This window comes from Onychomys torridus, chromosome 1, assembly GCF_903995425.1.
Source record: "Onychomys torridus chromosome 1, mOncTor1.1, whole genome shotgun sequence".
Taxonomy (NCBI): Eukaryota; Metazoa; Chordata; class Mammalia; order Rodentia; family Cricetidae; genus Onychomys; species Onychomys torridus.
The window spans coordinates 29,186,336-29,199,672 of NC_050443.1; the positions used below are offsets into that span (position 1 = coordinate 29,186,336).

Here is a 13,337-nt window from a genome sequence, read left to right on the forward strand (position 1 = left end):
GATCCACCTGCCTCTGCATCTTGAGTGCTAGGATTAAAGGCGAGTGCCACCACCTCTTGGTTTAAACCCATGTTTTTGAAGAAACAGATCACAAGACTCTTGTCTTGGTTTCTTGGAAGTTTCAAGTCCTCAGAAGTCTCCACACACTGCTCTGTTCTTGGACTGTGTTCTGACAGTCCTCTAAAGGAGCACTTCTAGCCACTGAATCATCTCTCTAGCCCCTCAACATCATTTAAAACAAAATATGCGTTTTATTTTTAATTGTTACACTGGTAGAATGGTGAGTGTGAGTGTAGGATGACTGTGTGTGTCTGTGTCTGCACACAGAAGTACAGGTGCTCATGGAGGCCAGAAGATGGTCTAGGACCCACTGGCCCTGGAATTGCAGGGGTTGTGAGCTGCCCGATGTGAGCACTGGGAAGTTCCCAATCCTCTTCAAGAGCAGTAAACACTTGTAACTGATAGGCCATCTCTTCAGCCCTGAACATCTTTTTTTTTTTTTTTTTTTTTAATTTTCTTTTAATCTTTCTGGAACTTAAGCAACGTTAAAGCGAATTAAAAGCTATTTTGTTTGTTTTTATTTAGATAAGGTCTCATTATGTAGTCCAGGCTGGCCTCAAACTTGTAATCCTTTACTTCAGTTTTTGTAGTTATACACCACCACTACTGGTGCAAGGAAAAACACCTTCTGTTTTGTAAAGTGTGGTGTTGTACTTGGTCCTCCAACTTGGAAGGCTGAGGCCAGAGGATTGCCAAAAATTCCAGTTTAGCCCCATAGTGAGACCCCATCTCAAAAAAATATATATATACAGAAAGACAGAGAGAGCGCACTTTGAGAGAGCACCAAATGACACCAAATGACTCATAAATTAAATTAAGCCCTGTAGAAAACTGGAGTCTGTCTAAAGTCTGGCACTTATAATCCCTTTTGTCTCTATGTTCTGGTCTAAACTTTAGCCCAGTTATACTGTCAGTGACCTGCCAAGTCACTGCTGTAAATGGACTCTTCACATTTATGACTTTTAGTTTATGTGTATGAGCATTCTGCCTGCATTTATGCATGTGCACCACTTGTGAGCCTGCTGCCTATGGGGGTGAGGCGAGGGCATTGGATCCCCTGGAACTGTAGTCCCCTGGAACTGTAGTTCTGGATAGTTGTGAGGCACCAAGTGGGTGTTAGTTGACTTTGGGTCTTCTTCAAGAACAAGTGCTCTTAACTACTGAGCCATCTTGCCATCCCTGACGAACTTTGTACATACAGTTAAGTTCCTCTGTGAATAGCAGTGACAGTTCTGCCCCAAGTCAGCCTCTTGTCTGCATGTTGACACATCTTCAGTGGTGACTGTTGCTCTGTTCTGATTTCAAAATACTGTAAAACACCAAATTCACTTGAGTATGTCCCCTCAGGTCTCCTTGTCTTCCTGCCTGTGTGTCAGTGAGGAACTCATCTTCTGTGGGTGCACAGATGGGATAGTCCGTATCTTCCAGGCCCATAGCCTGCAGTATCTCGCCAACCTGCCCAAGCCGCACTACCTGGGAGTAGACGTGGCACAGGGCCTGGACTCCAGGTACTGTCCTGCACTGGGGGAGGAAGGGTGTTGGGAGTCTATTTACTGGTGTCCATCTACCTGAGTGTCCACACTGTAAATACCAATGATCACTCTTAGCTCTGGGCAGTAATGGCAGTGAATAAGGCATAAAAGTCCTGTTCCAGAGGTATTTACTAAGCAGCTGCTCAGTGGCAGCCCAAGGCAGAAAGTAGGAATTCGAGCTAGCAAAATTTCTGTGGCATCCAGGTATCGTGACACACACCTTTAATCCCAGCCCTGGGGAGGCAGAGGCAGGCGGGTCTCTGAGTTTGAGGCGAGCCTGGTCTACAGAGTGAGTTCCAAAACAGCCAGGGCCCCACAGAAAAACCCTGTCTCAAAAAAAAAAAAAAAAAAAGAGGAGGAGGGGGCTGGAGAGATGGCTCAGAGGTTAAGAACACTGGCTGCTCTTCCAGAGGTCCTGAGTTCAATCCCCAGCAACCACATGGTGGCTCACAACCATCTGTAATGAGATCTGGTGCCTTCTTCTGGCCTGCAGGGATACATGTCGTATACATAATAAATAAATAAATCGTTTAAAAAAAATTAAAAAAAAAAAAAGAAGGAGGAGGGGAAGAAGAAGGAGAAATAGAGAAGAAAAGCAAACTAACAAACAAAAAGGAAATCGCTGCCTTGAAAATTTCTGTGCCAAGAAACCTCGGCACTGGGAGGGAGTTCCATGAAAAGTACCCAGATGAGAGAATGAAAGGAAGCAGTGACTTAGAAGCATCCTGGGCGGGGCTCTGGCCACTGAGTATCTGGTATGAGAGGCCAGCAGTGTTGACAGCAAGTTAAATGCCATGAAAGGACAGCATGCTGGATGTCGCATATTGCAGGAGTAGCAAAGGGCTGTGACACTGGGTGGCTGGAACGCCGATGGGAACCAGCTGGATGAGCCTGTCTCTTCGAGGTTTGAGGGTGGCCACAGGGGTTGCATGATAAGTCCTTGAATGCAGAATCATTTGACTGCCATGTCCAAAGTGGAGAGAAGGGCCAAGCTGTTCCCTTTGTCGTAAGTCTCACTTGGGGAAAGTGTCATGGGTATGGAACAATGGTGGGCTGCTTCTTTGTAGATTGTTCGCTCCTAGGCTTGCAGCTTCTCCAAGAGAAAGCTGGAGGGGTGACTTGCTGTGTGAGGAAAGAGAAAGTTGAGCAAGCCACAGATCATGGCATATTGCCTAGCTCCTCCACCTCCTATAAGGAGCTGTGTGGTCTCAGGCCGTCAGTGTGCCCTCTGCTTCCTCATCTGTAAGACGGAGTCACTTCTGGTAGTGGTGAAAAGTGGCTAGTGCACAGCAGGAAACCCAAGGTCTAGGGACTGCTCCTCAGCACTACCCTGCAGGTTTGGGTCAGTCCTTAATGAGGCCAGGCAGAAGAGAGCAGGCCTGAGGAATATGTGCATTTTCTGGACAGAAATGGACAGGATCTTGGGGTGAATGGAATGGGAATAGAAATGGTAGTCAGGCAGTAACTCAGCTGGTCATTGTGGCACACACCTGCAGCGGATCTTTGTAAGTTCAAGGCCATCCTGGTCTACACAGCAAGTTCCAGGCCAGCTATATAGTAAGATCCTATCTCAAAACAATAAAACAAGGAACTGTTGAGATGACTCAGTGGTTAAGAGCACTGGCTGCTCATCCAGAGGACCTGGGTTCTATTCCCAGCACCCACATGGAGGTTCATAATAGTCTAACTCCCAAAGGATCTGGTACCCTGTTCTGGCCTTTATGGGTCCCAAGCATACACATGATGCAGACATTCATTAAGGCAAAGCACCCCTGCACATAAAATAACAATAACAAACTCCCAGGATTTAAAAAAAGAGCAACTTGAAATGCCCTCTTCCTTTTTAGACTGAATTTTGTTAACCTGTGTCTGTAGAGACTTGAGACACCATTGATGGCTTCTACTTCCTGGCTGTAGTAGTAGCCAATTTTCTCTTGAATTTAGCCCCCACCCACCCCACCACACACAGGGCTTCTCTGTATCCCTGGCTATTCTTAAATTTTCTGTAGACCAGGCGACCTTAGAGATCCAATTGCATCCACCTCCCAGTGCTAAGATTAAAGATGTTCGCCACCATACTTAGCTTTGAATTTATTTTCAGTGTTCTCATTGGTGTGTAAATTCCAGATGGAAGGTGCTGTTGATTATCTCACCACTGGTGACCGTGAAGTGTGTGGTCCTTGCACTACCTACAGGACAAGCCAATTTTAATCGAACTACAGTGGATATCACCACTGTCTTGTGATCTCCATGAAGCTGCATGCTTTTGTAGCTTCTCACAGTCTTATTTTCATTTCTAATGTACCAATAAATAATAAATATAGTCATTATCATGAAAAAGAATGTGCTCTCGTGGCCAGCCCTAGGCACTTTCAGTTTGCAACTTACGTTAGAAGCAAAGCAAAAGAAAAGAGAGGACAGGGCATGGGAGTAGAACAGAAAGATGGCCAGCCACAGAGACGCAGGAATGGCTTGCTGGCATCGATGGTGACTAACCCATATGGCTTCGGTAGCTTCCTCTTCCACAGAAAAGCAGAAGCAGTCTATCCAGATACAGTGGCACTAACCTTTGACCCCATCCACGAATGGCTCTCCTGTGTCTATAAGGACCACAGCATCTATATCTGGGATGTCAAGGACATCAATGAAGTCAGCAAAATGTGGTCAGAGCTCTTCCATAGCTCCTTCGTCTGGAATGTGGAGGTGAGACCCCCTTTCCCTCCTTCTCTTTGTCCAGCTGTGTCTCTACTGGGGCTCAGCTCATGTATTCCCTAGAGCTTAGAGAACCCATGTAACCGTTGTGTCAAAGGACACAAATTGAGCTGGGTTTGGTACACACCTGTAATCCCAGCACTTGAAATGTAGAGGCAGGCAGATTAGGAGTTCAAGGTCCTCCTTGGCTGTACAGGATAGTCAGAGCCAATCTGGGGTACATGTGAACCTGTCTCAGAGAAAGAAAGGAAAAACTTGGACAGGATTGATGACCCAAGTGTGCTCTAATCCTGGTATTCTGAGGCTGAGGCTGCCAGATCTCTGTGAGTTCAAGGCCAGCCTAGTGTACGTAGCAAGTTGCAGACCAGCCAGGCTGTATGGAAAGTGAAACCCCGTGATAAAGAGAACAAAAGGAAGGAAAAGATGTTCAAAAGCTCAATTCAGAGACTGAACAGAGAGGGCTCAGTGGTTAAGAGCACTTGCTGCTGTTGCAGAGAACCTGGGTGTGAATGGTGGCTCATAATGGCCTGTAACTCCAGTTCCAGATCATCAGGGCCCTCTCCTGACCTCTGTGGGCATTGTATGCAAGTGGTATACAGGCAAAGTACTCATAAGCATAAAATTAAAATAAAGTTATTTTAAAGAATAAGAAAAAGCTGACTATTATTAGCAGATATTGAGATTCAATGCTCAGATCCATTTCTTATTTTTTTTTTAATTTATTTATTTTTGTTTTATGTACATTGGTGTTTTGCCTGCAGGTATGTCTGTATGAGGGTATCAGATCCCCTGGAACAGGAATTATAGACAGTTGTGAGCTGCCATGTGGGTGCTGGAAACTGAACCTGGGTCCTCTGGAAGAACAGTCTTAACCATTGAGCCATCTCTTCAGCCCCTCCATTTCATTTTTTTTGGGGGGCGGGTGGGGGGCTGAGGCTCGAACTCAGGGCCTTTTGCTTGCTAGGTAAGCACTCTACCACTGAGCTAAATCCCCAACCCTCCATTTCATTTTTTAAGACTTATTATATGTACAGTGTTCTGCTTACATGTATGCCTGCATGCCATAAGCAGGCACCAGATCTCATTACAGATGGCTGTGAGCCACCATGTGGTTGCTGGGAATTGAACTCAAGACCTCTGGAAGAGCAGCCAGTGCTCTTAACCTCTGAGCCATCTCTCCAGCCCCCAGATCCATTTCTTATTGAGTGGTTCACTATGGGATATTCTCATGCTATTGGTTCTCTTTATTAGTTGGCCCACTCACATTAATGAGTCTCTTCTTTTTCTGTAACATTTGGTCACTTGGTAGACACTTCATGCTGGATAATGGTTGATTCTTTCCCTTTACTTCCCATTCCCAAGACAACCAATTGGTTCTCTGCCTGCTGAACATACCTGGTTGTTTCAGTTCATAGCATTATATAAACTCATATGTTTCAATATATCAGATATATTTTTGTCTATCACCTTTAACATTGTTAGAGTTCAACTTATTCATTCTGGGTCAATGGGAGCTTCTTTACATTGGCTTCTGGGGTTGGAAGCCCCCTAGTAGTCTTTAGTAGCACCTTGCTGGTGGTGAAGACACTTCAGCTTCATCTCATACATTTCTTGTCCCAGGCCTGGACCCAGCCATTTTTTGAAAACCTCTGTTCATTTTTTCAGTGGGACTGGCATGAGTATTTTTGTTGTTGTTGTTGTTTAGATTTTGCTTTCATTTTTGCTACTGAGGACTGAACCCAGGGCTTTATCTATACTATGTAAGTCCCTACCATCAAGTATATCCCCATCCTGCCAGTTATTAAATCATTAAGGACACTAAGGTTTCTCCTAGTTGTCAAAGGCACAGGAAGTTACAGAATGAGAATGTCCTGTTACTCATTTGCTTTTTTCCACATCCTATATACCAGAGTTGAAGAGTAGCAGTTATTCAGTTCTGAAAATGGTCACATGTTTTGTTTTCTTTCTATTTTTGTTTCTATCTGGGACACGGACACACACACACATACACACACACACACACACACACACACACACACACACACACACACACACACACACACACTTTTAGACAGGGTCTCACTGTATGGCCCTAGCTGGCCTTGAACTCAAAGAGAGGCATCTGCTTCTGTCTCCCAAGTGCTAGCTTACACCACTGCTCCTGGCTTTTTTTGTTTGTTTGCTTGTTTTTGTTTTTGTTTTGAGGCAAGATCTTGTCAAGTAGTCCTCAAGATGTTTTTTCTTTCTTTTTCCCTTGCCTCCCACCCCCCAAAGACAAGGTTTCCCTGTGTGTCCCTGGCTGTCCTGGAATTCACTCTGTAAACCAGGCTGGCCTTGAACTCAGAGATCCACCTGCCTCTGCCCACACCCTCCCCACCAGTGCTGGAATTAGAGGCATGTGTCATCACTGCCTGGCTAGTTTTTCTTTCTTTCTATTTGAGACAAGGTCTCATGTAGCTCAGGCTAGTTTTGAACTCAGTATGTAGGTAAGTCTGAAATGAACTTCTGATCCTCCTGTCTCAGCTTCTGACTGCTGGGATTACAGGCAGGGTCCACCACCATCTCAAGCTTTACTTAGACTTTTGCCCACATGCCCACAGTACATGGTCATCATGCATCATTCCAGCACTGCCTTGTTCTCTGGAACTGCAGGTGTATCCTGAGTTTGAAGATCAGAGAGCCTGCCTGCCATCCGGGTCTTTTCTGACTTGTTCCTCAGACAACACCATCCGATTCTGGAATATGGGTAGCAGCTCTGACACTCAGTGGCAGAAAAACATCTTCAGTGACGTGAGTTGCTTCATTATAGTCTGGTTTCTAGGAGCAGGGAAGTCTTCCCTGTGGACCAAGATGTGAGGTTCCCCAGGGGCAGGAACCAGGAACCAAGATGGGGCACTCTTGTCCTTCTGTGTCTCTTTCTTCCTCCCTTCCTTTCTGTGGTGGTGGCGTGATCAGTCTTCTCTCTTTTCCACCTGACTTCTGCTGTGCGTGCGTGCGTGCGTGCGTGCGTGCGTGTGTGCGTGCGTGTCACTGAAAATGACCTTGCTTCCAAGTCTTGCGTCACAACTCGAGGAGAGTACAATGGGCAGAACCAGGCAGAGACTTGCCTCATCTGAGTAGCTGTCACACGGGAAGTCTCAGCTGCTGTGCTAGCGGGAGCCTGGGGAGCCTGGGGAGGCTGGGGAGGAATGGTCTGCTGAAGACATTTTGGTCAGTACTGCTAGGTCAGCAAGGGAGCTTTGCTGGGTTCTCGTTGCTGAGAACCGTCACTCTGTTTCTCGTGCTTTATGTTAAAACACCGCTCTGCTGTTGTGGCACCTCCAAGTCCAGTGAGAGGCCGACAGTGACTCAATCACTTGAAGTCATGTGCAGACACCAGGGCAGGAAGCACCCGAAAGAAAAGGACAGGATGCTGCTAACGTGTAACACTAGCCCGTGCCATCGCAAGAGCCTTCCTCTGGAAGAAGCACGTCAGCCACAGTACGGGAGGGACCAGTAAAAGAGGAGGGGCAGGCTCCACACCTGGGGAGTCACTGTGCAAAGGCCCGAGTGACACCAGACTTGGTGATGGGGAAAACCTTCAAAGGTCAGTGTGGCGGCAGTAATGCAGCCTTTAGTGCAGGAGATGCACGGAACTGCTCCTTTGTTACTTTCCCTCCCCAGCCAATAGTACTGTCTTCTTCATGAGAGAAAATGCAAAACTGGCCAGACGTGGTGTCACACACCTGTAATGAGAGGTAGGAGGGTCAGGAGTTTGAGGCCAGCCTGGGCTACATGAGGCCCTGTCTTAAAAACAGAATAACAACAACAGGAGAAGAACGCCCTACAACTCTTGAGAGTGTGGTTTTCTGATGCATAAAAGGGTTTGTATTTTTAAAAGGGTGGGGATGGAGCAATGGCTCAGCAGGTAGGAGCACTGGCTGCTCTTCCAGAGGAACCAGGTTCAATTCCCAGCAACCACATGACAGCTCGTAACTGCCTGTAACTCCAGTTTCAGGGGATCCGACTCCCCAACACAGACATACGTGCAGGCAAAGCACAAATGTGCACGAAATAAAAATAAATAAATGTGGGCTGGAGAGATGGCTCAGAGGTTAAAAGCACTGCTTGCTCTTCCAGAGGTCCTAAGTTCAATTCCCAGCACCCACATGGTGGCTCACAACCATCTGTAATGAGATCTGGCGCCCTCTTCTGTATACATAATAAATAAATAAATCATAAATAAATGAATGAATGAATGTTTTAAAAGTGGGACATAATAGGCTAGAGCAATGGCTCAGCAGTTAAGAGCACTTGTTGCTCTTAAAGAGAACCTGAGTCCTTTCCCAGCACTGTGAGAGTTAACAACCAGTTAACTCCAGTTCTAGAAGATTCAGTGACTGATCCTGGGCTCCTAAGGCATAGCACATGCATGGTACACATACTTACATGCAGACAGAACACTCATACACATGTTTAAAATAGAAGTCTGGAGGTAGCTTCTGCAGCTCCAGGAAGCTCTGAGACTGGATGCCTCCCGTCTCTTCCTTCTGTCATGTGAGAAGATAGCTGTCACCCTCAGGAGCCATTGTGTCAGCCCCATGCAGCCAAATGGGGGAAAGGCAACCGATGCCTTCTCACCTGCTCTCCTTCTCAGTGCCCAGAACCTGGTCTAGTTGCAAGGAAGTAGTGAGGAATGCAGTGACTGTTGAGTGGAGAAGCTCCCCGCTCCCAGCTTGAGTTGTTACTCAGGCCCCTGCCATGGGATGCACTGAACTCAGAGGTATTGTAAGCTCCGTGCAACACTGACCTTAATCTCTCTTCCCACAGACCCTGCTGAAGGTGGTATATGTGGAGAATGACATTCAACACCTGCAGGACATGTCTCACTTCCCAGACCGGGGCAGTGAGAATGGGACACCCATGGATGCGAAAGCTGGGGTTCGAGTCATGCAGGTCAGTCCTGATGGCCAGCACTTGGCTTCAGGCGACCGCAGTGGAAATCTGAGGCAAGTGGCCCTGGTGGTGGCTAGTGTTCACCTCCTGGCCCCAGCTGGGGGTCTCAAGACACTGGGGAGGAGTCCTGGTCTTGGCACCTCAGCTGCTGGTTGGGAATAGGGGACCATGAGTAGTAATCCAGTTACCAGCAGCACCCCAGGACTTCAGCTGGGAGGGGCTCCTGAAGGCCTGAGGTCATAGTGGCTGTCAGGACCTCAGCAGATGCATGGAATGGCCTCCTCCCTGGACAGGGAGATTCATAAAACACTCTCACAGCCATCAGGCATTGAGGCTGAAGTGTCAATGGGAAGAGGCAGCTGCAGGGGGTGGGTGCACTGAGAGGGTGCAGTGGAGTAGAACATAGCAGGCCCAGGTGGTTTGAGGTTGTGTGTGTGTGTGTGTGTGTGTGTGTGTGTGTGTGTGTGTGTGTCCGTCCGTCCGTCCGTCCGTCCGTCTCCGTCCTCGGAAGAGACTAAAAGCACGTCATGTCCCCTGGAGCTGAAGTTATAGGTAGTTGTGAGCCACTCAACATAGGTGTTGGGAAGCAAACTCAGGTCCTCTGGAAGAGCAGGCTGTGCTAGCTGCTGAGTCATCTCCCCAGCACTGGTATGGTGTTTTGAGACAGCCTGATATAGCAATTCTCCTAGTCCCACCTGAGTTCTGGGGTTACAGATGTGCACCACCATGTCCAGATTTGTCTTCATTTTTATTTTGTTATTTACTTGTTGGGGGGGGACATGTAGTATGGGGGGGCGTGCATGCTTGTGTATGGAGGCTAGAGGTCAAGACTGGATGTCTGCCTCTATCACTTGATTGTACTTATTTTTGAGACAGTCTCTCTCTGACTCAGAAGCTCACCAGTTTGGCTAGACTAGCTGCCAGCAAGCCCCAGGGACCCTTGTTAGAGCGCTAAGCACTGGAGTTAGAGGCACATTCTACACCGAACTCAGATCCTCGCACTTGCTCAGCAAGGGCTTTACCCACTGAGCTATCTCCCCAGCCCTGTTTTCATTTTTGAGACAGGGTCTCATACTGTAGGTATCCCAGAATGGCCTAGAACTTACTGTGTGGCCCTGTCTAGTCTTGAACTTGTGTCAGCCCTCCTGCCTCAGCCTCTAGCATGCTAGGATTATAGGATAGGCCATCATGCTTAGCTAGTGGGTGCTAGCAGAGCGTGAGCTCTGTCCAAGAGACCTAGTTTTTTGTTTGTTTCATTTTTTCCCTGTGGAATTCTGTGATTTTTAAATACTGGCAATTGTAATATCAGTCACACATTAAGCAAGGTGAGTATGTCATTAGGTTGCTCATGGTGACAGCTGTTCTGTGAATGGCAAACTTGCCTGGTGATGGCTGAGTACTGTGTTTACCTAGTGATTTAATCCCCTTGCAGAGCCTGCTGTATGTAAGCTGTTTTATTTCTCTTTTCTACATGGGTTAATTGAGATGGAAAGACCAGAAAAGGATGGGCTAAAACTCACACAATAGACAGCAGAGGAGCTGTGTGGTAAAAACAAGGGTAGCTACATTTGAGACATTGTTGTGAATGAGGCATGAGCCAGAGGTGGTGGCGGGCACGCCTTTAATCCCCACTGGGGTGGGGCAGAGGCAGGAGGATCTCTGAGTTCGAGGCCAGCCTGGGCTACAGAGAGAGTTCCAGGACAGCCAGGGCCACACAAAGAAACCCTATCTTTGAAAAAAAAAGAAAAGAATGGACAATGAATGAAGGATGATGGTGCATGCTCTATTGAAAGAAAATGAAGTGAAGAGCTGGACAGATGGCCTAGTAGTTAAAGGCGCCTACTGTTTTCACAGAGGACCAGAGTTTGGTCTCCAGTAGCAATGTCCAATATCTCATTACTGCCAGACTTTAACTATAGCTCTAGGAGATTTGCTGCCCTCTTCTGGCCTCTGCAGACAGACAGACAGACAGACAGACAGACAGACAGACACACACACACACACACACACACACACGTGCGTGTGCACATAAAAGATGAAAACATATATATATATATATATATATATATATATTGGTTTTTTGAGACAGGGTTTCTCTGTGTAGCTTATTTTTTAAGAAATAGGCACATGCCTTTAATCACAGCAGTTGGAAACAGGGACAGGTAGGTCTCTGTGAGCCTTGGGTCAGCCTGGTCTACATAGCCAGTACCAGGCCAGCTAGGACTAAATACTGAGGACTCCCTCCACTCCTCCAATCCATCCCCACCCCCACCAAAAAAGGGGATAAATAATCTTTTTTGTTTTTAAGAAAACAAAAGAGGTAAATCCATGAATATGGTCTCTGACCTTTTCCCTTTCCCTCAGACTGCCTATATGAAATTTAGCTTTGCAGAAATGTGCAGCACAGGACTATCCTCAGTCCCTGGGGTTATGTTTTGGCTTTCGAACTACAAGAGGTTCATAGCTGTGGTCTCCTTGTCCCTCCCTGCACTGCTTCCTTTACCACAGCCATGTTCTGGATGAGAGGCTGTGGTCGGGCATCTCAGACTACTTGACACAATAAGACTGCAGTACTGGCCTAGAGCCAGGCAAGGGGCTGTGGGCAGGGTACAGTTGGCAGTGTGTGTCTCCCAGGATCCACGAGCTGCACTTCATGGATGAGCTGATCAAGGTGGAAGCCCATGATGCTGAGGTGCTGTGCCTGGAGTACTCCAAGCCTGAGACAGGTGAGCCCACAGCACGCTGAGGTCAGGTGGACTGAGCCACAGAGAGCAGAACTGGTGAGGGTCTTCAGTAAGGGCCCTGCGGCTAGACCGGGCCAGGTTGGTATGGACTGCACAGAGCAAGACAGCTGCAGCTTCAGGCTGGTCCCAGGGCCTCTTCAAGGCCCCAGCTGAAGGGGTGAGTGAGGATGTGAATTATAAGCTCGTCATCTTCTGGATGGACAGGCTGTTGGGTGTTCCTTAAAAAGTTAAATACCCACAGAAAAACTGCAAGAATATGACAGCAAGTACTTAGAGACCTTTCATCTAGATCCAGGTTTTTAATCCAGTCTAACCCTTTGTCTATCTACATGACATCCTCTGTTTTCCTCTCTCCATTGCGCTGTGTATATGTGTATGCTACATGCAGGATAAAATAAGGGCGTACACATTTTGTGTTTTTGTTGGGTGATGTGAGAGTTCAGGCATGATGTCCTCTGACCCTCCAGTACCCTAAGAAGAGCATTTCTATTCACTCATAACTGTAGCGTGCTAGGGTGTAGCTCATTGGTGGAGCATTACCTAGCATTGTAGGTGCCCTGGGTCCCATCTTGGTCATGAACATGTGTATGTATCTGCTTATATATACACACGTATAAAACACTGCTGTACTTATCAAGTCTGTTTATTCCATTTTGATACCATGATGTTGTTTAGACAATGTTCCTTACTCAAATTTGTTAGTTCCCCAGTATTGTCTTTCATAGAACCTTTGTTTCTAATCTAGGTTCACGTTCTTAAGTGTCTTGGCTTTGTTATCATCTTTATTCTGGAGCACCTCCACAGTCTTAACTTGGTATTTGGACTTTGGCTTTCTGAAGAGAACAAGCCAGTCATGTAGAATTTTCCAGTTCTGAGTCTGTCTGACTCCTCCTCATTTGGTTCAGACAGTACACCTTTGGAATGTCCTTTCGGTACTGGTTGTTCTTGTGCTGTTATAATGAAACACCATGACCAAAAACAATTTCTACAAGAGTCTATTTTACCCTATGGTTCCAGAGGGATGGAGTCCATTAATGTCAGGGAAGGCGTGGCATGTGACAAGAACAGGAAGTTAGCTGAGGATTTTATCTTCACAGAGAGAGCAGGAAGTAGGGTGAGGCTATAACCCTCAGAGGTGGTCCCCAGTCACAAATGCTCTTCCTCCAGCAAGGCTCTGCCTCCTAGGGATCCATGACCTCCCAATACAGAACTAGCCCCTGGGAACCCACTGTTCAAATGCCTGAGCCAGTATGGAGCATTTTCATTCAAACAGACCATTAGCCAATCTAGGTGGAGGTACACCCTGACATGGCAGTGGCTTTCCATGCCATGCTTCATTCTTCCATCCTCCATA

The 13,337-nt window shown here is 46.9% G+C and overlaps 1 protein-coding gene across 1 annotated transcript in view; it reads left to right on the forward strand.

Moving 5' to 3' along the window:
* The window catches only part of Wdr62 (WD repeat domain 62), a 41,386-nt gene that overhangs the window by 10,405 nt on the left and 17,644 nt on the right, over positions 1–13,337 (forward strand). Inside the window, exons 8-12 of the mRNA XM_036188099.1 lie at positions 1,408–1,568; positions 4,106–4,295; positions 6,957–7,094; positions 9,114–9,292; positions 11,874–11,965. Coding sequence (XP_036043992.1) covers positions 1,408–1,568; positions 4,106–4,295; positions 6,957–7,094; positions 9,114–9,292; positions 11,874–11,965 — 760 coding nt within the window. The remainder of the gene's footprint in view (positions 1–1,407; positions 1,569–4,105; positions 4,296–6,956; positions 7,095–9,113; positions 9,293–11,873; positions 11,966–13,337) is intronic.